General features: G+C 43.2%; 1 protein-coding gene across 1 annotated transcript in view; it reads right to left on the bottom strand.

Annotated features, from left to right (window-relative positions):
- The window catches only part of dock1 (dedicator of cytokinesis 1), an 850,868-nt gene that overhangs the window by 304,337 nt on the left and 518,757 nt on the right, over positions 1 to 27,774 (bottom strand). Inside the window, exon 27 of the mRNA XM_072479204.1 lies at positions 12,698 to 12,776. Within this exon, the coding sequence (XP_072335305.1) occupies positions 12,698 to 12,776 (79 nt within the window). The remainder of the gene's footprint in view (positions 1 to 12,697; positions 12,777 to 27,774) is intronic.

The following is a 27,774-nucleotide window of genomic DNA, read 5'->3' on the forward strand; positions in this document are numbered from 1 at the left end:
ACAACATCACTAGTTTGGTGGGGAGAGTGAAAGCCGATCTGGCAAGATGGGACGGCCTTCCTCTGTCACTGGCAGGTCGGGTACAGGCGGTTAAAATGAATGTGTTGCCGCGATTCCTGTTTATATTTCAATGCCTACCGATTTTCCTGCCAAAGTCTTTTTTCAGGGAGATTGAGGGAAGGATTTCCTCATTCATATGGGGAGGGAAGGTGGCCAGAGTGAGAAAGGGGCTGCTACAGAGGGGAAGGCAGGCAAGGGGGTTTGGGTCTCCCGAACTTGTTGTACTACTACTGGGCGACAAATGTGGAGAAAGTGCGGAGCTGGGTCAGAGGGGTTGATTCTCAGTGGAACAGAATGGAGGAGAGTTTGTGCAGGGGGTCGGGGCTGAAGGCACTTGCAACAGCGCCGCTCCCGATAGCTCCGGGGAAATATTCAGGGAGTCCGGTAATAATAGCTTCATTGAAATTCTGGAGGCAGTTTCGCCAACACTTCGGGTTGGGTTTAGGGTCAAGGGAAATGCCGATTCTGGGGAACCACAGATTTGAGCCAGGGAGGTGGGATGGAAGTTTTCGGAAATGGGAAGAGAAGGAGATTAAGACGCTAAAAGATTTGTTTCTTCGGGGTCGGTTTGCAGGATTGAGGAAGCTGGAAGCGAAGTATGGGCTGGAGCAGGGAGAAGGGTTTAGGTACATGTAGGTTCGGGATTTTGTCAGGAAGGAGATACAGAGCTTCCCAGTGGAACCGGCCTCCACATTGCTGGAGGAGGTGTTGACGACAAGGGGACTGGAGAAGGGGGCAGTGTCAGCGGTGTACGGAGCTATTCTGGAAGAGGATAAGGCACCACTGGAAGGGATCAAAGCAAAGTGGGAGGAAGAGTTGGGAGAGGTTATAGAGGAGGGGGTCTGGTGTGAGGTGCTCCGGAGAGTGAATGCCTCCACCTCATGTGCGAGGTTGGGGCTGAATGTGGTATATAGAGCGCACCTGACGAGGGCGAGGATGAGCCGATTTTTTGAAGGAGTAGAGGATGTGTGTGAGCGTTGCGGGGTGGGGGGGGGGGGGGGGGGAGAATCACGTTCATATGTTTTGGTCCTGTCCAAAGCTAGGGGAGTACTGGAAGGAGGTGTTTAGGGTAATTTCTAAGCTGGTGCGTGTGAAACTGGACCCGGGTCCCCAGGAGGCCATATTCAGGGTGTCGGACCAGCCAGGGTTGGAAACGGGAGCGGAGGCAGATATCATAGCCTTCGCCTCGCTGATCGCCCGAAGGCGGATCCTGCTGGGATGGAGAGCAGCCTCTCCATCCAGTGCCCTGGCGTGGCGGGGGGACCTGTTGGAATACTTGACCCTTGAGAAGGTTAAGTTTGAACTGAGGGGAAGCTCGGAGGGGTTCTACAAGTCATGGGCACTATTTATTATGCACTTTCAAGAACTGGATAACATTGAACATTAGTTGAGGGGGTGGGTGGGGGGCTGTGTAGATTAAGGGTGACTATGGGTAATCCCTGATTCCTTTTTGTCATTTGTTTATGTAAACATGTGGGCTGAGGTTTGGGGGTTGGTGGGCGGATGGGATCGTTGTTATTATGGGGATTGACATATCTTGCTGACTATTGTTTATTTTTGATGGGTGTAAATGTGGGAGAAAACGTGAAAAAGGAGAATAAAAAAAAAAAAAGAAAAAAAACATAGTGAACATCTTAGCAACCATCAATTCAAATACAACCCCCAAAGAATTCAACACTAGGTAATCCTTTAAGCTTCCCAAACAACATCCAGACAGAGGAAACACCTTTTAACAGACGCACATTAGGTTTACATTCACTACTGAGAACATCTATAATTCTGAATTCACCAAATGATCAAGAGATGGTCTTTTGATGGCAGAGAGAACAGCAGTACACCTGCTTGGTCTGGCTTCAGCTCCAACACTGAAAACAAAACTAAAACACACCCTGCAGCCTGCTCAAAAACTAAAGTAAAAAGCTGACAGACGGCCCAGCTCAACCCACTTTCTGACATCACTGCAGCAGTAAACACCCATTTCTTAAAGGTGCTCTCACGACAGATATTTATATACACACCCATTTATAAACACCCATTTCTTAAAGGTACTCTCACATGACAGCAATAAAGAAAGTTAAGTCCCAATCAACAACAGAGGTATATTTAACTGGTGTTAAAGAGGTATCAAAAACTAAAGTAAAACGCTGACAGATGGCCCAGCTCCACCCACTTTCTGACATCACTGCAGTAGTAAACACCCATTTCTTAAAGGTGCTCTCACTACAGATATTTATATACACACCCATTTATAAACACCCATTTCTTAAAGGTACTCTCACATGACAGCAATAAAGAAAGTTAAGTCCCAATCAACAACAGAGGTATCTTTAACTGGTTATTTAATACATTTCTACCTATGGAATTTTACTTTGCTCAAACAGACTACTGTATTTGCTTACCAAACAATTATGGTTACATTTCAAATGTAATTTATCTTTATAAACACTTTATATGTCCTGAAACGTATTTAAAGTAATGGAAGCTCTGTTTTCCTTCATTGTAATGTCATCCCCAAGAATTTGTCTGAGCTCCCATGAAATGGTGGAAATTAGTTTCACACAGTCCGTGCAATTATTGGCACAAATACATCCATCTTTGGTAAATTAGGTAGTCTAAGTAACAGTGCAGGAGCGTGGTCATCTGCAGTCATTTAATACAATGCAAAACAATCTGGAAAGTCTGGTAGTGACTGCAGTGAAGTCCGTACAATCAGGCATGACAGTTTACTAGAAGTGTAGTCCACCATTGTTGTATGACACGTCAGCAACTGAACTCCAAGTGATGGAGGTTTATTTTGCAGATATATATTTTTCATTTTACATTTTGTACTCAGTTATTTCTCTTATTTTCTGCATAAAAGACAACTCTTGTGAAAGTGAGTATCACTCCCTACAAACCAACTCACAAGATGAACCGCGTACCAGCTTCCCCAATGTATATTTATATTTTAAAGCAGAGGTTTCACAGAATCATAGACTCCCTACAGTGCAGGAGGGCATTCGAATACCCTACTTCTACCCACTCCCCCAGCTAACCTGCACATCTTTGGAACCTAAGGGCAATATAGCATGGCCAATCCACCTAACCTGCACGTCTTTGGGCTGTGGGAGGAAACCAGAGCACCCGGAGGAAGCCCACGCAGACACTGGGAGAATATGCAAACTCCACATGGGCAGTCCCCCAAGGTCAGAATTGAACCCAGGTCTCTGGCACTGTGAGGCAGCAGTGCCAACCGCTGTGCCACCAAGTGAAGCGTTAACCAATATATTTTAGCTTAATTTATATGTCATTAGATCTCTCTTGATTGTCAAGGATTTAGTAAATGGTATAATGAACATTGAGCAGACTGCAACTTAAAGTAGTTTACAGAACTGATTCAGATTTAAAGTAAATACAATGCTTTGATAGCTGCACTGAGACTATGCCCAGGCTAGCATCTGGTAATTTTTTTACATGGGAATTCACTTGGCCCACAGGCAGATTGTGCCAGAATTATGAGACAATGTCAATATAGCTGTGACTCAAATTAGCTATCACTAAAAAGGCAGATTCCATGTATAACATCAGACAATACAACTGTAGTTATTCTTTCAAAGGTTATTATTGAAAGTTACTGCTGTAACACACCTAAATAGGCCGTCACCTTGTTTGAGCTGGCAACATTTTCACCAAAAGATTTAGTCTGAGCCTTATACAAAATTTGTGCTCATACAACCCCACCCCTTGCCCCCCCCCCCCACACACACACATGCAGGCCCAGCCTAGCCCCTGAACTGAACCCTCCGTCACCCACTGATCTCCAACCAGCCCTCCCCATCCGAGCTCCAACAACCCACCTCAAAGGCCCAATGCCTCCCCTCTGACTTCTAACCTTTATCCACTTATCTTAGACACTTACCTTCTCCCTGGTTTGTCAAGAGGCTAAATTTCAATGGGACCGTTAATTTACCTGGTTTACAGTATACAGTGCTGTAAAAAGCGGGTGTGGCCTCCTTCAATGCTGCGCCTCAGGAACGCAGTGCACTACCTGTATCTGGCCCGGCCTAAGTCGGAAGGTTGGACGAGACAGGCTTGGAAAAAAATTCCCTAAGTAATTGGGCACAGAGTGGCAATCCAAAGCTGCTTGCCATTCTGAGCAGGTTATGGTCTAATAATCTACAGAGAGCAGTCTGACTGCTTATGAAATGCTTTGATTGTGCTGAAACAAGTTGCTCACAGAAAGAATGGCCAGTAAGGTTTCCTCTGGGATTTGAACCAATCTGGGAGAACAAAGAAAGACAATTCAGAGTAGGATAGAGTAGCAAGAAAAGGAAGAGGGGAGGGGAGAAGAATTATGATTTTATGGTTTTGGCAAGATAGTTCATTTTACGCTGGCGGAGACAGACTCTGGTGCAACAGTGATGAGGGTCCATCCTAGCTAAGAAATGTATCGTCAAAATATCACGTTGCCAGTTGGGTTTCGGGTGGATTTTCATAATCGCAAGTTTCAAAAAGCCGAGAAGGAACCTTCGCCTTCCTTGCTTTGTTGATATTTATAGTGCTGTTCGTCAGTGCTTCGTGTACCTAGACTCTACATCTCCTTAAGAAAGGTTCTGCCAGTTTTTTAGTATTTTTGTAAATATTCCATCTTCACTCAATGCAAGATCCACTACTTACAGCGGGAATACACGGTCTCAATGCATTTTCCCAGATTACCTGATGTCTGGTATAACTAAACAAGTTCAAAAATGCACACAGGGATTTTTCATCTTCTGTCTCTCCACTTACAACCTAATGAATATTTATAGCGCGGTTACTGAATGTCTCATGTAACCACTCTACAATCTCAAGAAAGGTGGTTCTTTATTCCCCCAACTCTCCCTGGTTCAATATTAAACAAGCTAAATCCATTCTCTCACCTTAATTGCCAAGCTAATTTTAAAACAAAGCTGTAAATTGTCTAGTTCAGAAATCCAGCAAGAAGAGCTCGCAGCAATGACAGGAGTTCTAGAGACCATGAGGAATTAGGACTTAATGATAGGTAACATGTTTAAATGCAGACAGCTGCTTGGACTGCCCAAAACGGTCATCAGGTTTACTACATTTTAAAGTAATAGACATCTTTGTACGCAACATCTACAATAATGGCAATGTAAGTGGTTGTCTGGGACAAGAGGACTCTGCCAATGAAAAAGCATAAATTCACCTCACTGCTGTCCATGGTAAGCTAATCACACAGAATGGCTGCCATGTTTACTGAGAAAATAACAGGGCATGCATTCCAAAGGTTGATCATCAGGTGGAGTGCTTTGAAATATTTCAAACTACTTTATAATAAGGTCACCTAATCTTACTGCATTCTGAGGATCCTCACAAAAAATAATACTATTGTAGAAGGGACTTTAGTTGGCGGATTAGCTGCCTTAATACTCTGTATTCATTTTAACCGGCTGCTTGACGATATTTCATGGAAATAGGCACTTGACAAAGCATGATGGATATTTAGCCTTATTTTTAGTCGAGGTTCTGTATGAAACAGTCAGAAGGTCATACGATATAAACAAACATACAACTGCACACTGTTTTGCTGACAGCAGACAATTATTATTTTTCTTAGGCGAGGAACCCAAGGCCTGTTATCAAACTCTAACTCTGGCCTGCTCGCTTTTCTGTATTTTTTGCTACTCTAAAGAATGCATTTTGTCCTAGACATTGCTTACTGTAACATATAAATTGCTTGCCTTACCTCTGTAGAAGGGGGACATTTGGAATGACTTTGGTCTATCTAATCCCCCCACGAACTTCGTGTTAAATAAAGGACCTTTGGTATTCGACCTTTGGCGAATACTCGAAGTGCTGACTATTATTTTCTTCAACAATTGGCGTAGTCGTTGCAGTTTCCCTAATTTAATGGGAAGTGAACCCTAAAAACGAATCTCTAAACAGAACTCTCTCAGCTGAAAGGGAGAGAGCCATAGCACAACCCCAGCTGAAAGGGGGGTCTGCGGCTCGGCAGACTTAATTACTGGCCAGTGACTCGTGCTAGGAGTTACCTTAATTAATAAATTAATGATAGCTGCATGAGAAGAACAAAGGTGCCTTAGAGACTGACAACAAAATTGAACAATCAGCAGGCTTCGAGATTCGCAAAGGACTAACACCGGTGAGCGCTCCTTGTGGTATTTGTTAATAATTTACCGCGGCCCTTGTTGTTATATGTGTATGCTCTAAAGTATTTTCAGAAGCCACGATGGGCCAAAAACTCGGACGCCCCCTTACAGGTCACCCCGAAGCCACAGTACAGACGTCCGGGGCAATAAAGAAGGCGGACTCTGCAAAGGAGACTGATAAGGGAGTGAAAATTAGTAAGATCACAGAACAGCGGATAAAAACAATCGTAAGGCAACGGAGAAAGGTAGGAGATCCCCACATCCCGCTGGGATCACCAGCTGACACTGCGATAAGAGAAAACGGAGAACTTCGATATGCGGTAACATTCAGTAGCGATTTATATGGGTGGTCCCACGCGGCTTGGCCGTACGGGGTAGTTTTAAAATACCGCTGACTGAAACATGGGAAACTGTGTCAAGAAATGGGAGGGGAGACCCTAATTGGGATTATAATTATATGCTGTGGTGCTTTCAGACATGGAAGGAAGTGGCTGGAAGGCACCAGCCCCCAAAGATCAAATGTAAGAATAGCGAAGTGAGTAAAGATACAGTAAAGAATGAGAACCCAAAGATCAAATGTAAGAATAGCAGAGAGAGTAAAGATACAGTAAAGAATGAGAATGACAATAAACAGACAGAGACGGCAGCAGCAAGGATATATCCAAAAGTTTTAACTGAGGCATCTGCACCGTCAGAAGAATTCAAGGACCTTTTACTGATGGCAGCTGCGATGAGAGCACAGCAGCCAGTGGGAGGGCAAGCCCGGCAGCTGGTGATAAGGAGTAATGCACAGAGCGGTTTGCTACATAATCAGCTTGATGTAGCCGCCGCTCCTGCAGGGGAGGTAGAACCGGCGGCCGCCGAACCATCCTCTCGTAGGGGTATGACTTTGCCCGACAGTACAGTGCCCGACAGACAGCTTCGGTCAGCAGACCTGTATGCAGCACCCCAAGATAATGATAGATGTACCTGTCCTAAAACCTTGGACCCCTGCTGAAGTAAGGGCTATGGTTCAAGAGACTCCGGTCCCAATAAAGAAACCTCTCGCGTTCCATAACTGGTTACAGCAAATGTGTGCTATTTATAGCCCCTCCCAGGGGATGTTTTGCTGCTTTTAAAATACTCTTGTGGTAAATCTTGGCCAGCTTTAAAAGATTGGATCGCAGTCCCACTTGGTATAAACGTGAACTGGGCTCACAATGATGAAGATGAGTCCCTTGAACACTGGTTAGCAAATAGGGGGAAAGAGGCTATTATGCAAGGGGCCAAGAAGCACAGTGACATAGGCGAGGTGACACGGTTTTTGCAGAAGAAGAGTGAGAGGCTGCCCGAATTTATGGCCAGTTTTAAGAACTGTTGGGAGGAACATGCCGGTGTTGTATTGGAAGACAATGGCCCTTTAGCGGTGCAGACATTGTTGAATTGCATGCTACCAGAGCATGCACAAAGTTACAAATTGATTAATCTCACCTGGCAAACACAGCCATGGACGGCAGTGCTTGCCTCCTTGGTAAACATGGACCGAGAAGGACTGTTCATAGCCCCCAAGGATCAAATGCCTAGAATCACAGGGCAATTCTACCAAGGAAAGAGAGGGCATGGTCGGGGTCAGCAGAGGGCAGAGAGGTAGGGGTAGAGGCAGAGGACATTGGCAAGGGAGAGATAAATCCCAGGATCAATGTAGAAGATGTGGGGCAAAGGGACATTGGGCTCGTGAATGTAACTTTAACCCCCAGGAAGGAGGCGCCCCACTTGGAGACATGCCCCCTCCCCCACCTCCCTTTACGTACTCTGACCCGAACCCTACTCAAAACCAATATGGGAGCCATGGCGAAAAGGTGGTACAGGATGCCATGATCAGACTGTCCAACTCAGTAAGAGATGAACCTATGACAACGGTTAAAATAGGAGATCATTAAGTGAACCTTCTGGTCGATACCAGCGCTACTATGTCGTCTGTGCGCCCCTCCGTGGAACTAACCCCCGGTGAGTCCTCTATTGCCACTGTGGGAGTAGCCTGTATTCCCATGACGGAGCCTGTATCATGCCCGACTAACCTGGAAATTGATGATATTCCCCTGGTCGATACTATGATTATTTCAAAACTACGCCCCCTCCCTCTGCTTGGCAGACAGACACTCTGCAAATTGGGGGCAATAATACATTGCACTATTAGTGCCATGTTCATGGAACTGCCTCAGATACGAGCTCATCAGTTTTTGAATTTAATAGCTTCTGACCAAGAGACAGATCGCTCTGTGTCTGTGTTATATTTCTGGCAGCTGGGCATTAACCCTTACAGCACCATCATTAAACAACTACAGGAAGCCTTACAGAAGATTACTGACCCTTGGGCGCAGCTATTAAAACACCTGATAGAGACCAGCCGAGAGAGCATAGTGACCCACTGCACGGCTTGGTATGCTCGTGAGGATGAGCCCGCATACAATTTACAAGTGCAATGTCACCTAGGAAGGCAGACAACATTGCATGTCACCCCATTTTTATTTTTCGGTGTTGTGGGATTAGGAATGTTAGTACAGTTGACCAATAGTCCGAGGGACCTCTTTAGGATGGGTTTAACTTCAGAACCCCATTTTACATTGGCCGTAAGACATCCCGCTAAGGCAAAGCAAATGGGAGAACTGATGAAAGAGGCCAGAAAGAAAAAGGTCATACTGTCATACAGTCAGATTGTTGTTGAAATAGATGGACAAAATTGCCTGATAGAATTTTATGGCAAGCAGAGGGCAGAGTGACCTGGAAAGAGGAAATAGGAACATTTGAAAGACAACAACCGCCCAGAAACAACCATCATTTACTCCCTTCAGTCCTGGCCCAGGTACCGGCACATCTATGGGCCCAGCATAAAAATCATGTTGGAAAGGTACATTCTGCCCAGCACATAGGGTGCAGTTACAGAAGAACGTTACCCTGCCCTGCTTGAAACAATACCGGTTGGCACCAGAAGCAGAGAAAGGGATAGAGGGAGTGGTCAATGCACTATAACAGCAAGGGGTGCTGAAGGGAAAAAAAAATTTGTGTCGGCACCAATGGGGTAATAGGGATAACAATTTTATTGACAGCTCTGAGATCTTGCACAAATCGCCACTCGTTGGGTCGTCCTACTTTTGGAATGGGGAGTATAGGGGTGTTACAGGGGCTTTGTGTCCTCTTCAGCACCCCTTGCTGTAATAGTGCATTGACCACTCCCTCTATCCCTTTCTCTGCTTCTGGTGCCAACGATAGTTTAAAGCAGGGCAGGGCAACGTCCTTCTGTAACTGCACCCTATGCGCTGGGGACACTGTAATGTACTAACAATGTATTGATCATAAGATCAACAAGGAGGGAATTGTAGGAGGGACTTCAGTTGGCGGATTAGCTGCCTTAATACTCTATATTCATTTTAACCGACTGCTTGACTATATTTCATGGAAATAGGCACTTGGCAAAGCATGATGGATATTTAGCCTTATTTTTAGTCAAGAGGATCTGTATGAAACAGTCAGAAGGTCATACAATGTAAACAAGCATACAGCTGCACACTGTTTTGCTGACAGCAGACAATTATTATTTTTCTTAGGCGAGGAACTCAAGGCCTGTTATTAAACTCTAACTCCGGCCTGCTCGCTTTTCTGTCTATTTTGCTAATCTAAAGAATGTATTTTGTCCTAGATATTGCTTACTGTAACATATAAATTGCTTGCCTTACCTCTGCAGAAGGTGGACAATTGGAATTACTTTGGGCTATCTAATCGCCCCGCGAACTTCGTGTTAAATAAAGGACCTTTAGCGAATACTCGAAGTGCAGACTATTATTTTCTTCAACAACTATCTATCCTCACAAGTTCCAATTTAAAGAGATACTCATGATGATATATTGTTTGCAACTTTTATTCTTATTTTACAGTATGTGCCGAGTCACCCACAACATAGAACATAGAACATAGAAAATACAGCACAGAACAGGCCCTTCGGCCCACGATGTTGTGCCGAACCTTTGTCCTAGATTAATCATAGATTATCATTGAATTTACAGTGCAGAAGGAGGCCATTCGGCCCTTTGAGTCTGCACCGGCTCCTGGAAAGAGCACCCTACCCAAACTCAACACCTCCACCCAACACCAAGGGCAATTTTGGACATTAAGGGCAATTTATCATTGGCCAATTCACCTAACCTGCACATCTTTGGACTGTGGGAGGAAACCGGAGCACCCGGGACACGGGGAGGACGTGCAGACTCCGCACAGACAGTGACCCAAGGCGGAATCGAACCTGGGACCCTGGAGCTGTGAAGCATTGTGCTATCCACAATGCTACCGTGCTGCCCTTAAGAACAAATAAATCTACACTATATTATTTTACCGTAATCCATGTACCTATCCAATAGCTAATTGAAGGTCCCTAATGTTTCCGACTCAACTACTTCCACAGGCAGTGCATTCCATGCCCCCACTACTCTCTGGGTAAAGAACCTACCTCTGACATCCCCCCTATATCTTCCACCTTTCACCTTAAATTTATGTCCCCTTGTAATGGTTTGTTCCACCCGGGGAAAAAGTCTCTGACTGTCTACTCTATCTATTCCCCTGATCACCTTATAAACCTCTATCAAGTCGCCTCTCATCCTTCTCCGTTCTAATGAGAAAAGGCCTAGCACCCTCAACCTTTCCTCGTAAGACCTACTCTCCATTCCAGGCAACATCCTGGTAAATCTTCTTTGCACCTTTTCCAAAGCTTCCACATCCTTCCTAAAATGAGGCGACCAGAACTGTACACAGTACTCCAAATGTGGCCTTACCAAAGTTTTGTACAGCTGCATCATCACCTCACGGCTCTTAAATTCAATCCCTCTGTTAATGAATGCGAGCACACCATAGGCCTTCTTCACAGCTCTATCCACTTGAGTGGCAACTTTCAAAGATGTATGAACATAGACCCCAAGATCTCTCTGCTCCTCCACATTGCCAAGAACTCTACCGTTAACCCTGTATTCCGCATTCATATTTGTCCTTCCAAAATGGACAACCTCACACTTTTCAGGGTTAAACTCCATCTGCCACTTCTCAGCCCAGCTCTGCATCCTATCTATGTCTCTTTGCAGCCGACAACAGCCCTCCTCACTAACCACAACTCCACCAATCTTCGTATCGTCTGCAAATTTACTGACCCACCCTTCAACTCCCTCATCCAAGTCATTAATGAAAATCACAAACAGCAGAGGACCCAGAACTGATCACTGCGGTACGCCACTGGTAACTGGGATCCAGGCTGAATATTTACCATCCACCACCACTCTCTGACTTCTATCGGTTAGCCAGTTCGTTATCCAACTGGCCAAATTTCCCACTATCCCATGCCTCCTTACTTTCTGCATAAGCCCACCATGGGGAACCTTATCAAATGCCTTACTAAAATCCATGTACACTACATCCACTGCTTTATCATAGATTATCATAGAATTTACAGTGCAGAAGCAGGCCATTCGGCCCATCGAGTCTGCACCGGCTCTTGGAAAGAGCACCCCACCCAAGGTCAACACCGCCACCCCATCCCCATAACCCCACCCAACACTAAGGGCAATTTTGGACACTAAGGGCAATTTATCATGGCCAATCCACCTAACCTGCACATCTTTGGACTGTGGGAGGAAACCGGAGCACCCGGAGGAAACCCACGCACACACGGGGAGGATGTGCAGACTCCGCACAGACAGTGACCCAAGCCGGAATCGAACCTGGGACCCTGGAGCTGTGAAGCAATTGTGCTATCCACAAGGCTACCGTGCTGCCCCAATCTTCATCCACATGCTTGGTCACCTCCTCAAAGAATTCAATAAGACTTGTAAGGCAAGACCTACCCCTCACAAATCCGTGCTGACTATCCCTAATCAAGCAGTGTCTTTCCAGATGCTCAGAAATCCTATCCTTCAGTACCCTTTCCATTACTTTGCCTACCACCGAAGTAAGACTAACTGGCTTGTAATTCCCAGGGTTATCCCTAGTCCCTTTTTTGAACAGGGGCACGACATTCGCCACTCTCCAATCCCCTGGTACCACCCCTGTTGACAGTGAGGACGAAAAGATCATTGCCAACGGCTCTGCAATTTCATCTCTTGCTTCCCATAGAATCCTTGGATATATCCCGTCAGGCCCGGGGGACTTGTCTATCCTCAAGTTTTTCAAAATGCCCAACACATCTTCCTTCCTAACAAGTATTTCCTCGAGCTTACCAATCTGTTTCACACTGTCCTCTCCAACAATATGGCCCCTCTCATTTGTAAATACAGAAGAAAAGTACTCGTTCAAGACCCCTCCTATCTCTTCAGGCTCAATACACAATCTCCCGCTACTGTCCTTGATCGGACCTACCCTCGCTCTAGTCATTCTCATATTTCTCACATCTGCAAACATAATTTGTACTTGTAGCCAAACTAATCTCACTATATGATCCAAAGATTCCAGGATGTTGGCTTTACTTCACTTACCTGAAGCTCAAAGTTTGCTTGATCAAGAAATCTCTTGTTCAGTATATCTGCATACTGATTTATTGCTCGGAGGAAGACTCTGAAAAATAAAACCAAATAAAAACACACTGAGTTGCCACCTCAAATTATATCAATGCTGAAAGAACCTGAAAATATAAACAGCTTACTGAACAATGTACAATGAAAAAACACTAATTTCATTCAACATACTCCAGATGACATATCAACTTCCTTTGAACAGAAACATTTTATTTGCAATATTATTTCAGAAGTCAAAACTTGTTGAACACAGAATACAAAGTGAATGCACGACATAAACAAAGGGCATTTTTATTAATATGCAAGGTCAAAACAAATGAATTACTTTTCTTTCTGTAGGAGAAACTGGTACATAATGTGAGAGAGGATTAAGACTGGGGAACTCAGTGGCCCTTGGCAGCTGTCTGAATTGGAGGTATTGAGGCTTATAGTTTATGAACAAGGTCTCTGGTTATTTCTTACACCCTTTCATATCCTTGAGAAAAACAGCCAGCCTGACAATATTGTGAAATATGTCAAATGCAACTGTGCAGTCAATCTATGTAACTCTCTATGATATCTAACTCTCTTCTTTCCATAATCTTCTGAGCCCTTCTTCAAAGCTGTAACCCTTTATCCCTGTATTATATCAGTGAAGCTTCACTGCAACATTTCCACATCTCTAATACAAAAGAATGCGTGCGATATTCTACTGTGGGCTAACAACCTGTACAAAATTAATTTAATCTCTCTTGCTTTTGCGTTCAATGGTTTCAGGTAAAACCCAAAATCCTATTTGCCTGTTCATGCCAGTATTAAAAAAAATATTTTTTTAAAATATGAATACATGTAGATTTTTCTCTACCATTTATTAATCTTTTATTTAACCTTATTTTGTTGCTAATTTTTCCAAATTATTCTGTTTCACATTTATCTGTATTGAACTATAATTGCCACCTATGAGCCTTCTGCACTAACCTATCACCCAGCTCCTACACTCTTCCTTAGTTGGAATCCTGAATTTGGTACAAGTAGCACACTTTAAAACAATGCCTCTTGTGAATACATCTAAAACCTCTGAGCAAATGGAAGACAAAAGCTGTCCCAGTTATACATAAACACCTAGTTTTTTTATTGATTGTAATTTCCTTAAATATCTCTGAAGTTTAATAGCATTAGAAGAGGTAGTTTTAATCCAACATGCCTAACAGAAATGGAGCATTTGAACCGTTAAGGTTGCTGTGAAGAACTATCTAATGTGATTTATGTGTTATTTTTGAGAGTTTATTTAACCATTGTTCAGTCAGTGGGTGGAATTTACCGACTGTTCACGGCGGCGAGAAATACTGTTCCCATGTGCCAAAGCACAGGCTTCCCGCCGGCAAGGATAGATCCTGCTGGCGGGCCATCTTTCCTGCAAAACACACGGCGGGGTGGTCGGTAGGTTTACAATTGGGTCATGAGGCTCAACTGTATCAAGCTTTGGGAATGTCTTGTTTTACAGCCTGTGCTAGGGACATGTCCTTATCAGAGATAAACAAAGGACAGGCAGGCCTGTTGACAGCTATGGAAGCTTTTTCATAAGAGAGTGCTTTTGCTGTAATATTCAATAAAATTAAGATTTAGGCAGCATGTTCTTACAGATTTGAGAAGGAAAAGTTATCGCTGGCTTCTCACAATTGGCACTGACTAACTATGTCTTAGTGATAAGCTCATTGTCCTAACTTCTTAATCAAAGACCATAGGTAGCAAACCGGAATTATCACGATCAACGCAACGCTTGAGCTGCCACATTGAATAAATGCAAAAGCTTTACCAGATTCACCTTCCCCACCTGCAGATCATCTCTTTAGAACAAAATTCTAAATTATTGCCATGTTTGAAGTACACCATTGTTCAAACAAAAAAAATCACGAATGATGGTGTTGAGTGAAATCAAACACAATTGTTGCCAGCCTCAGCAGACTACCAGCGCCCATTACCATTGTATAGGAGAAAGGAAACCATTTTTCTATGGATCGCCATCTGCAGCCACTGGGGGTTGGAGCTACTTGCCCAGGTACTTGATGCACCACAACCACTGGCTGACATCTGTTACACAAGGCCACTTTTTCTGCCTTCGTAGCCACTGCTTCACAGGGTAAGGACTTAGTTCTAAAGGAGGAGAGGGGAAAAGAGGATTCACAGTTCGTGCAAGTATTCAAAATATTACTACAGTCACAGGCATGGTGGCCCAGACGGTGGCAATTAAAACGGCGTACCATATGTTCCCTCTTTTCAGAGAATCTTGAACTGGGGTCACATTTTAAAAATAACGGGCCCCTCATTTAAGGTAAAGATGAGCAGTATTTTTTTTCTTTCAGAGGGTTGTGAGTCTCTGGAACTCTCTTCCTCAAAAGACAGTGGAAGCAGAGTCATTGAATATCTTTTAAGGCTGAGCTAGATAGATTCTTGATAACAGGAGGGTGAAACGTTATTTGGGGAGCAGGCAGGAATATGGTATTGAAGTTACAATCAGATTTGCCACAATCTTATTAAATGGCAGAGCAGGCTTGAGGGGTTGAGTGGCTTACTCCTGATCCTAATTTGTATGTTTTTTTGTATGTAGCTTGATTAATTCATCTTATTCGAACATCTGTTCCAAAGGCTGCCCATTCCGTGAAAGCATTCCATTTGCAGAATTATTTTCTTTTATGCAAGAGCATATGCAGGTTGTCTTAAAAAGTACAAAAAAATATACATTTTTATTCAAATAACATTTTTATTATCATAAATCCAACAACAGTATCATCAACCCCAACCCCATTGTATTCCCAAAACACACCACCCAATCCCCTAAACCCCCTTACACCTCAAAAAAACCAAAACCATACCTTACTCTCAACCCAACTAAAAAGCCCCAAAAAACCCTCTCACGCACACAATAGCTACTGGAACCAGTCCCCTGAAAAAGGAGATGAAAGGCTGCCACTGAGCCCCTCGTGGTGTACTTGATCTTCTTGAGGTACAAAAATTCCATCAGCCCAACCAAGCTGAAGCCTTAGGTGGCATCGGGGACCTCCACCCACGCAGAACTCGCCACCGGGCTATTAGAGAGGCGAAGGCTAAGACATCTACCTTCATCCCTATCTGCAGCACACTCCAAAAATAGCCACCAACGGACATGGTTCCAGTTGAACGCCCAAACTCCCCGCCATCATATCAACAAAGGAAACCCAGAAACTAACAAGCTTGAGGCAAGACCAAAATATGGGCATGCGATTCGCCAGTCCTTGGGAACACCGCTCACACCTATCCTCCAGCCCCAAACAGAACTCACTCATATGCACCCCATGCATCACCTTGAACTGGATCAGGCTTAACCTCATACATGAGGATGTGGAGTTGACCCTGTGAATAGACTCCAGAGAAAATGAAGGCTTAAAAAATCACGCACCTGAAAGTGCCCAAATACTTATTATTATTACATTCCCTCTCGGGAAATTACATTCCTTCTCTAACAACTCGTCGCGGCCGGCGAACCTATTCTCCAGAAACAAGACTCTAAACCTCTCCAACCCCTCCCTCTTCCATGCCCTAAACAACGAGTCTAAGCCAGATGTCACAAATCTATGGTTTCTACAAATCGGAGAAAACAAAGACATGTAGCTCACTTTAAAATGCTGCCTAAACTGTTTCCAAATATCCAAAGTGGCTATCACCACCGGACTAGAAGAGAATCCAGCAGGGGAAAAAGAGAGTGGTGCTGTGACCAGGGCCCTCAGACTTGACCCTATGCATGAAACCTCTTCCATCCACCACTATATACAGTCTGGATCGTCGAACCCACCCTATAACCTTAACAATATTTTCTACCCAGTAATAGCATAACAGATTGGGTAATGGCAACCACACCCCCCCCCCCCCCCCCCACTGGCTATTCCTTTTCAAAAATGTCCTCCGAACCCGAGAAGTCTTACCCGCACAAACAAATGTAAAAATCTATTTGTTAACCCTGCAAAAGAAAACCTTAGGAAGAAAGGAGAATATTCATCTTCACAATCTGCACCCTTCCCACTGCGGTCAGAGGGAGGGCATCCCACCGTTTCAAATCGGCCTTCACCCCATCTACCAGGCTAGGAAAGTTAAGTTTTTAAAGCGTGAATACCCAGATACTGGCAGCTAGTCTTGGACGGACGAAACAACAGCCTCCCCAGATCAGCTCTCCTTTCCGGGGAGGGGGTTCACTGGAAAATATTCACTCTTGCACAGATTTAGTTTGTACATGGCAAAAGCAATTTGGGACGTTTCTCAGACTCATATGATCCCAACTTCTAACAACAAAATTCATTGCATTCAGAAGACATATCACAAATTCCTTATTGACCCCACAAGAAGTTAGCTTTTTTCGAGCCAGAAATTTCTTCTGGTGACCCAAGATTGATAACTCCAGTTTCCGAATTTCAATTCCAGAATCTCAATAGTAGTTCTTATTGGGAGTCAGAAAAATTTCACATTTGTTTGACTTAAATGTCAAGTTGCTCAGGGCAGATATCCACAATGAATAACACCTTTCTATTCTAACCTTTTAGTATTGGGGAGGAAGTGGTGTAACGGCATTCTTACTGGACTAGCAATCCTTCCTTTAGGAAAGGAAATTGGCTGTCATGCGATCCAGGCCCACACAATGTGGTCGACTCTTAAACGCCTTCTGAAATGGTCTAGAGTCACTCAATCGTATTGAATCACGAGATAGTCTATGAAGGAATGAAACCGGGAGGACCACCCAGCATCCACTGAAACCGGAAAGGGCAATGGCAAACTCAGCCCTGTTGATCCTGCAAAGTTTTCCTTCCCAACTTATGTCAAAATTGGAAGAGCTGTGCCACACACTAGTCAAGCAAAAGCCTGACATAGTCATACTCACAGAATCATGGCTAACAGATAATAGTCCAGATACCATCATCAGCATTCCTGGGCATGTGTTGTCCCAACAGTAGGACAGACACAGCAGAGATTTGGGATGGAATTGCCGTAGGAGTCCACAACATTTATTCTGGACTCCATGAAGTCTCATGGCAGCACGGCAGCACAGTGGTTATCACAGTTGCTTACAGCTCCAGGGTCCCAGGTTCAATTCCCAGCTTGGGTCACTGTCTGTGCGGAGTCTGCACGTTCTCCCCGTGTCTGCGTTGGTTTCCTCCGAATACTCCGGTTTCCTCCCACAGTCCAAAGATGTGCAGGTGCCATGCTACATTGCCCTTAGTGTCCAAAACAAAAAGGTTGGGTGGGGCTACTGGGTTATGGGGATAGAGTGAGGTGTGGGCTTAGCAACCCCTGCCTCAGCTGATGAATCAGGACTCCTCCATATTGAACACCACTTAGAGGAAGGACTGAGGGTGGCAAGGGTGCATAATGTATTCTGGGGGGGGGGGGGGGGGGGGGGGCGGGGGGAGGACTTTAATGCTCATCACCAAGAGTGGCTCAGTGCGACTCTATTGACCGAGCTGGCTGAGTGATAAAGACATAGCTGCTAGACTGGCGCGTGGTGACAAAACCAACAAGAGGGAAAAATATACTTGAGCTCATTCTCACCAATCTGTCTGTCGCAGATGCATCTGTTCATGCCAGTATGGTAAGAGTGACCACCACACTGTCCTCGTGAAGAAAAAGTTCCATCTTCACATTGAGGATATCCGCCATGTCACTACCACTGTGCTGATTGGGATAGTTTTCAAAACCACTTAGCAACTCAGGACTGGGTATTTAAGAGGTGCTATACACCATCAGCAGCAGCAGAACTGTACTCAATCACAATTTGCAAGCTCATGGTCTGGCATATTCCATGGCATCCAAGAGGCGGTGCACACCATCAACAGTACAACTGTACTCAACCACAATCTGTAACCCATGGCCCTGCATGTCCCAAAGTCTGCCATTACCACCAATCCAAGGGACCAACTTTGGTTCAATGAAGAGTACAGGAGGACATGCCAGGAGCAGCACCAGACCTTAAAATGAGATGTCAATCTGGTGAAGTTACAACTCAGGATTACTTGCGTGCTAAACAGAATAAGCAAGTTTCCAACTAATGGATCTAATCTAAGCTCTGTAGTCTTGCCACATCCAGTCATGAATGGTGGTGGACAATTAAACAACTCACTGAAGGAAGATGTTGCACAAATATCGCCATCCTCACCAGCACATCAATGTAAAAGATAAGGCTGAAGCATTTACAACAATCTTCAGCCAGAAGTGCGAAGTGAATGTTCCATCTTGGTCTCCTCCGAAGGTCTCCAGCAACCCAATGCCTGTTTTTAGATAATTCAATTCACTCAACGTGCTATCAAGAAATAGCTGAAGTTACTGGATACGACAAAGGCTATGGGCCCTGACAATATTCTGGCAATAATACTGAAGCATTCCGTACCTCTAGCCAAGCTGTTCCAGTACAGCTATAACACTGACATCTACCTGGCAATGTGAATAATTGCTCAGGATGTCCCCAAATACAAACAAAAGCAGGACAAATCTAACCTGGAAATTTACTGCCCCATCAGTCTACTCTTGATCACCAGTAAAGTGATGGAAGGCATCATAAACAGTGCTATCAACACATTTGCTCAGCAATAACTTGCTCAGTGATGTTCAGTTTGAGTTCCGCCAGGATCAGTTAGCTCCTGACCTCATTACAGTCTTGGTTTAAATATGGATAAAGGAACTGAAATCCAGAGGTGAGGTAAGAGAGTGACTGCCCTATATGGCAACAAGGAGCCCTAGAAAAACTGGTGTCAAAAGGAGTCAGGAGGAACACTCCATTTGTTGGAGTCATACTTACCACAAAGGAAGATGGTTGTGTTGTTGGAGATGAATCATCTCAGCTCCAGGACAATACTGCAGCAGTTCCTCAGAGTAATGCCCAAGGTCCAACCATCTTCAGCTGCTGCATAAATGACCTTCCTTCTGTAACAAGGTCCGAAGTGGGAATGTTCATTGATGATTGCTCAATATTTAGCACCATTTGCAACTCCTCAGATATTGAAGCAGTCCATGTCCAAATGCAGCAAGACCTCGACAATGTCAGGCAGTAAGTAACATTCACGTCACATAAGCGTCAAGCAATGACCATCTCCGATAAGGGAGAATCTAACCATCTCACTACAGATGTGTGGGAACATCACCATCTCGAAGTTCCCCTCCAAGCCACTCACCATCCTTACTTGGAAATATATTATGGTTCCTTCACTGCCATTGAGTGAAAATCCTGGATCCCCCTCCCTAACCACATTGTGGGTGAGCCACACCACATGGACTACAGCAATTTAAGAAGGCAACTCATCATTACCTTCTCAAGGGCATTTAGGGATGGGCAATAAATGCCGGCCTAACCTTCTATGCCCACGTCCTGTATATGAATTTAAAGAAAACCTAAAATTTGTAACCAGAGGCTGAATGTATTGTCATGTATTTGCTTTGTTTGGCCCCTTGTTCAGCTGTTTGTGTTCTCTTGATTATTCTTGTGTCTACTATGTACGTACGTCCTCGGCCGCAGAAAAATGCTTTTCACTGTACTTCAGTACATGTGACAATAAATCAAATCAAATCAAATTCAAAAATTATGAAAATCATCCAAAATTTCTCACTGAAATGTTAAACTGTTAAATATTTTTGAAACAGCCAGACTTTACTAATTATCAGAAGAAGCTGCTTAATGGTGTGTATATATATATGTTAACGCTCAGACACAGACATATATGCCTTGCTTCCTTCCACTAAGCACTCCCAGCAGTAGACATATATGTTTCCTTGGTACATTCTTTCAGGGAAATTCTGTTTCATCAATGTTGAACACATCACAAGGCTGGAACTTTAGAAATAATGCAGGACTGAAAGCCATTCATTTGTTACATCGAAGGTTACTTCATTGGCTTTTCTGGTTAATAAAAATGAATTAGGACATTCATGTTTTCGATCTTGATCCAACCCAAGATTACTTTAAAGGGACATTTAGATAATTTAGATAATTTGAACAAATTACATTTGTTCTGGAGTTCCAGTGAGTCTTTTTTATATTCTTCTTGAACCATTCAAAAAGCTCTTCCCCAATGTCATCAAGTGTACAACCATTACATGGCAATGTTGAAATCTGAGAAAGTTTGGGTGCAGTCCTATGATGGAAAAAGGTAGGGAAAACAAACCCAGAGTTCTCTGATGGTGAAAGGGATATAGAGAGTAAGATGAAGCATAAAATGAATGCATATGACCAATGCTGTGGATAATATCCTGAGCAATTAAAACTAAGATGAATGCAGGAGGTTCAGAGTGGGGAGTGAAAAAATAGATAAGAGAAGCAAAGAGAGAGTATAGGAAGAGACCGGCAGCTAATAGAAAAGGAAATCCCGAAGTTTTCTATAGCCATATAAATATTAAAGGTGGACAGCACGGTGGGTCAGCCCTGCTGCCTCACAGCGCCGAGGTCCCAGGTTCGATCCCGGCTCTGGGTCACTGTCCGTGTGGAGTTTGCACATTCTCCCCATGTTTGCATGGATTTCACCCCCACAACCAAAGATGTGCAGGCTAGGTGGATCAGCCACGCTAAATTGCCCATTTATTGGAAAAAATGATTTGGGTACTCTAAATTTATAAAATAAATAAATAAATATTAAAGGTATGGTAAAAAGAGAAGTGGAGCTGATAAGGAACAAATCATGCTTTACCAACTTGCTTGAGTTTTTGATGAGGGAATAGAGAAGATTAATGAGCATAATGCATTTGATCTGGTGCAAATGGATTTTGAAAAGGCATCTGCGAAAGTGTCACACAACAGACTGGTTAGTAAAGCGGAAGCCCATGGAATGAAAAGGACAGTAGCAGCATGGATGTGAAATTGAATGAGTGAAAAAAACTGAGCATTCATTGTAAGCAGTAGCTTTTGGACTACAGGATGGTTTCCAACGAGGTTTCCCTGGGATCAGTGTTAGGACCCCTACTTTTCCTGATGTATATTAATAACCAGTACTTCGGTGTTCAAGACACAATTTCAAAATTTGCGGATGACTCAAAACCTTGGAAGTATCGGGAACTGCAAGGAGGATAGTCACAGGCATCAAGAGGACATATGCAGACAAACAAGTGGCAGGTGAAATCTAGTACAGAGAAGTATGAAGTGATTCAGTTTCATAGGAAGAATGTAGGGACACAATATAAAACAAAGGGCACAATTCTAAAGCAATGGCAGGATAAAAGGGGTGGTGATGCTGGAGTAGAGGGGCCTGAGAGCATTGTGCACAAGTCATTAAAGTTGAAAAAAGGGGTTAATAAAGCATATGGGATTTTGGTTTTTTTAAGTAGGGGCATACAAGAGCAAGGACGGTTTGTTAAACCTGTATAAACCATTGGTTCAGCATCAACTGCAGTATTCTATCAAGGTCTGGACAGCACACTTTACGAAGGATGTGAAGGCATTAAAGAGGGTGCAGAAAAGATTCATGAGAATGGTCCCACAGATGAGGAAGTTCAGTTACATTGAGACATTGGAGAAGCTGGGGCTGTTGGAATTTCAAATAAATACAGAAAATTCTGGAGATATGGGCACGGTAGCACAGTGGGTAGCACTGTTGCTTCACAGCTCCAGGGCCCCAGGTTCAATTCCCGACTTGGGTCGCAGTCTGTGTGGAGTCTGCACGTTCTCCCTGTGTCTGCGTGGGTTTCCGCTGGGTGCTCTGGTTTCCTCCCACAAGTCCCCAAATACGTGCTGTTCGGTGAATTGGATATTCTGAATTCTCCCTCTGTGTACCCGAACAGGCGCTGGAATGTGGCAACTAGGGGATTTTCACAGTAACTTCATTGCAGTGTAAATGTAAGCCTACGTGTGACAAAAAATTATTATTATACTCAGCAAATCAGGTAGCATTTGTGGAGAGAAACAGCGTTAATGTTTCCGATAAATGACCTTGCATCCAAACAATCGGATTGATTACAATAATTGGCAAAATAACCAGGAGAGAGTAGGAACAATTATTTAATTGGTGATTTTTATGCATGGTCTGAAAGGGTGTTGTTAGCAGATATAATTGGATCTATATTTGAAAATATTGAAGGGCCATGGATAAAGCTCAGCAGAGTGGAAGAAATTTTATGCTCTTTGACAGACCTGTTGCATGATTCTATGGTTAGAAAACATTTAGTGTAGCATCCTTTGGCTGCAATGAAAAAACCCTTGTTACAATATCCCTATCAAGTAAATGTGATTACAATTGGCAATACTGTAGCATACAACATGTAGCTTCCAATTCCAAGGTCCAATGAGCATGCAAAGGTCCCAGAACAATCTTTTTCAACTCTAAATCCCAGCATGTTCTTCTGACTCTGGTCTGCTCTGTGCTTCCCCATTCTAAAAACATGCTTTCCTTCAAATTGTTTGCAAATTATTTTGCTTAATAATTTCAATATTTTGCATGCTGAGAAAACATAATTTTGAATTCAACAATTAATAAGATACGACAACTGAAGGAACATTTCCTCTCGGACCCTCAGACAATTTTATTTCAGGGTAAAGCGATGACATATATTATGATATAGAGAGACTTTCTACTGATGATACTATTATACAACCTGGCGCTTTAACAGATCAGATAACTATATCATAAAAGTCACATTTGTCACATTACATCAAGTCAATAAATGTTGTTAAAAATAGTGATTAGTTTACGAGAAGATTATCTTTGTTAAAAAAAATTCTGGGTGCCTTTTACAATTTAAATTAATTCTCTATCATATTTTATCATAATTTATTTCTGCTGAGTACGATCTAATGGATTATAAATCAGTTGACTACCCCTGTGCATTAGGGAAATGAGGTAATATATGCCACAATTGCAATCAGGCCTGGCACTTTGTTTCAGGTCAACTGGAGCGCTAAATAGTCTAGAGATCATAATGTCGTCTCCTCCACGGCGTGTGGCTACTCCATTGGGTTTCTAAATCCAACATGCAGCACAGAACAATCAGTTCCGCAAGATAGCATGTTATCTATTGCAAGCAGGACAGATTTATGATAAATCTGTTTTTAAGTAGAATCTCTAAATTGTTTTTTTCTAACTTTTTTGGTAAATATTGCATGTTTGAACTATGTGATTCATCAAGCTTATTAACTGACTTGAGGTAACCATGTACTTTGTAGGTGAAATATTATTAACTTGCAATCCCTGAAGGCAACCATATGTTCAGTCTCCAATAGTTGTAAAGCCAGCAACTGAACTACTGGAGCATGAGGATTCCAATAAATAAAACAAAATACCGTTAGGAAATATATCTGAATACATCAGGAAACTTTAACAACCAATGTTTAATGTTCACCAAGTATTAAATTACATTAAAAAAAACCCACTTAGATTTCATACATTATAATTATAACAAAGGAATAATGCATGACTCACCTAAGAATTCTTCCTGGAATTATAGCTTGATGGAAGTTGTGTACACACATGCATTCAAATATTTTTATTATACTGTCATCCCACATGTAATTTCAACAGAATAAACATTACCTTCTCCAATAAAAATTCTGTCATTGCATTGTGAACTACATGTAAGTTGATGCAAACAAAAATGCTGTTGTCAAGTTAATGTGAAAATTCAATTACTCTAATTAAATTGCAAATGGTTATTAATTTAATTCATGAGAAATATGAATTTTATGATGACAAATATAATAGCTTATTGCTTAAGGCATGGCCCGTTGAGTATTACATATTGTACTCTATGTTGTATTATTAAGTGCCATGGCCATTCACACGTGGGCACGAAGGAAACATATCTAATAATAATACATTTAGGATTAAATTAGCCGTGTGATGAACTGTGCTCTAAATCTTACGAGCCTAAAATTCAAATCATAAAAAAAAAATTAAAAAAAAGAAAGAAAGCAGTATTGACATCTGCTTTTTAGACCACCACGTCAGTGTGCAGAAAACTAGCTCTTAGGCACAACTCATTTTCAAAATTGCAAACGTGATCATTAAATTCTTTATCAAACTGCATTTGACAGCGCAACAGACCTGCATTACATAGTTGGATAATAAGATGATTTTCATTCTGAACCTCGGGTCTGTTGTGAGTAAAATATTTATTAATCTGCCTTGTGGAAGTTTATTCCTGTTTTTATATATTTTGAAAGTATTTTTTATTGATAATTTCATTTGTAAACAGAGGGTGCAACATCAACCTGATAACACATCAGAAGGAAAGATAAAAAGACAATAGAAAACTAAAGGATATTTACCGAGTGCAATGATAGAGCCTATGTACAGGTGTGGGGGGCCCTATTTGGGAGCCCCGTTGATCGGACACCCCTGCTGCGTAGATTTGCCCTAACCGTCCTTGCTGTCCCCTGGCACTGAACCGCGCTGGGGGTGGCTGACTTGTTCAGCACTAACTTGGTGCGCGGTTTGGCCTTGCCATTGTGGTCACTTCCACTTGCTCTCTTCTTTTTCCTACTAAAATTTAGACTACCCAATACATTTTTTCCAATTAAGGGGCAATTTAGCGTGGTGAATCCACCTAGCCTACACATCTTTGGGTTCTGGAGGTGAAACCCATGCAAAGACAGGGAGAATGTACAAACTCCACACGGACAGTGACCCAGAGCCGGGATCGAACCTGGGACCTCGGCGCTGTGAGGCAGCAGCGCTAACTACTGACTCACTGTGCTGCCCTCCACTTGCGCTCTTGCCTTTTGCCCCTTCTAGTTCCCTTTTCTTGTGTTTTCCCCCCCCATGGCCTCTAAGCACCCCCATTCTTAACATCCCCTCCCCCCTTCCTATCCCCTTCTCTTCTCTCTTTATCCATTATCTGTTCAGTTTCTCTCTCCGCCCCACCCCCTTCCGCACTTGCTTATTGGTTGCTGGCCACAAACTCGTCTTGCAAGAAGCTGGTGAATAGACTTTGCGCATTGTGGAAGCCTTCTGCTGATCACCGGATGGTTAATTATATTTTCTCCAATTTGAGGAACTCTGCTAGGCCGGACAGTGAGGTTGCGGCCAAGCAGGAGTCTTCGGTGGGCGATTAGGGAGACAAAGACTAGGGCGTCTGCTCCTCTTCCCGTAAAGAGCTCTGGCTGTTCCGATGCCCCAAAAACCACCACTAGTGGCGCCTTGGCGGCGCATAAATGACGCAGCCGGCGCCATGTAAATGACGTCACCCGCGCATGCGCTGGTTGGCCGGCCGCAACCCGCGCATGTGCGGTTGCCGTCCTCCCCGAGGCCACCCTGCAAGAAGATGTTTGATGGATCTTGCGGGGCGGCGGAGGAAAGGAGGTCCTCCTTCAGGGAGGCCGGCCCGCCGATTGGTGGGCACCGATCGCGGGCCATAACAGGGTTTTAATTAAACGTTGGGCGCCATGTTGTTGAAAACTCACCACTATTCTTAGAAGTCCCCCTACAGCAAAAAGGGCCGACAGTCTAAATGGTGAACAGGGATTCTGACTCCCTGACTCCGATACAGGCTTCAGTGGGTGCTATTCAGGTCAAACTATATTTTCAAGTTATCCTCCGGTATAACCCATACCTTCACCGAAGATTTCATTTACTTACCATGTAGTTGCATCGATCCTGGGTCCCGCATTGCTAAGTAAGTAAAGTAGACTTTGGAATAATCACTATTTCAGGTTAAATTAAGTTATCTTATTATTATATTTTTTCTTTTAAAAGCTGCAATTACTTTCTTTACAGAAAAGTAAAAAGATCTTGCTTCTGGATCCTTCTGGTTGGTTGAAGGGATCTTCAGGCCCAACTTGACAATCAATCTTTTTAAAATCTGGTATTCTTTAGATGTATTCGCTGGTGAGCTCGGTTGCTGTGTCCTACCTTTCCCATGTACCAAGCTGTGAGAGCTGGCTCTGCTGGCTGTCTCTGAGCTGACTCTGTGTACTCTTTAAATTCTAGTCTTCCTTAGATGCATTTGCTGTTTTAGCTCGGCTGATTTGCTCTGTCCCTTTCCCATGGCCCAGCTGACTGTAATCTGACTCTGAGCTGTTTGTTCCTTCTCTGCTTCTCTCCCTCTGAGTTCTGGTTCTGTCCTGGTCTCTAGGTTTATATTCTCTTTCTAACAGTTAATTAAGTTTTTATGACTTTATTGTAAAAGTAACTTTTAGCACTTTGATTGTAAAACGTATTTTTGATCTAAACATTCTAATCCAACTAAGTATTCATTTTGACATAACCTCATCTCATAGATCTGATTACATTGTGTCCTTTGTGATATTGAAAGTTCCTTTGTGATATTCAAAAATGCTTTGGTTTCAAGATGTGTGAATTTTGGTTTGGTTCCTGTCATTTCTATAGTTTTATTTTCCAATTGTGTCCCCAGCTCACAATTTTGACTTTGATTTTGGCTTTGAATTATGTTTCTTGTAGACTGATAATCTCCAGTTTTCTTTAATTTACCTGGTATTATCAAAATTTCACACCTAGACATGTCACCAAATTCAACTGAACCTCATCCTTTCCTTTCCAGCTGCTTACTAAGATAGTTACTTTCAATGAAACTGTGAAACTCGTCTTGCAAGAAGCTGGTGAATAGCCTTTGCGCATTGTGGAAGCCTTCTGCTGATCACCGGATGGTTAATTATATTTTCTCCAATTTGAGGAACTCTGCTAGGCCGGACAGTGAGGTTGCGGCCAAGCAGGAGTCTTTGGTGGGCGATTAGGGAGACAAAGACTAGGGCGTCTGCTCCTCTTCCCGTAAAGAGCTCTGGCTGTTCCGATGCCCCAAAAACCACCACTAGTGGGCACAGCTCCACCCTCACTCCACAACTTTGGACTGTCTGCCTCTGGCTGCTGTTGAGTAAAGAGTCAAGAGTTCTGCTCCTTTTCCCAAACACCTTTATTTTTCTTTGAACACACTCAGCACCAAATTCTATCATCACATCGCATACCCTAAAGGCCACCTGTAGCCTCTTTACATATCAGTAACAATTATTGGATCAATGAGACATCTAATTGGACTGTTTCTTAACCCATTCCTTAACAGTCTCCCCTTCCTTGGAGAAAAAAAATAAGTTGGTGAAAACAAAATTTCAA

Source organism: Scyliorhinus torazame, chromosome 16 (assembly GCF_047496885.1).
Source record: "Scyliorhinus torazame isolate Kashiwa2021f chromosome 16, sScyTor2.1, whole genome shotgun sequence".
Lineage (NCBI taxonomy): Eukaryota > Metazoa > Chordata > Chondrichthyes > Carcharhiniformes > Scyliorhinidae > Scyliorhinus > Scyliorhinus torazame.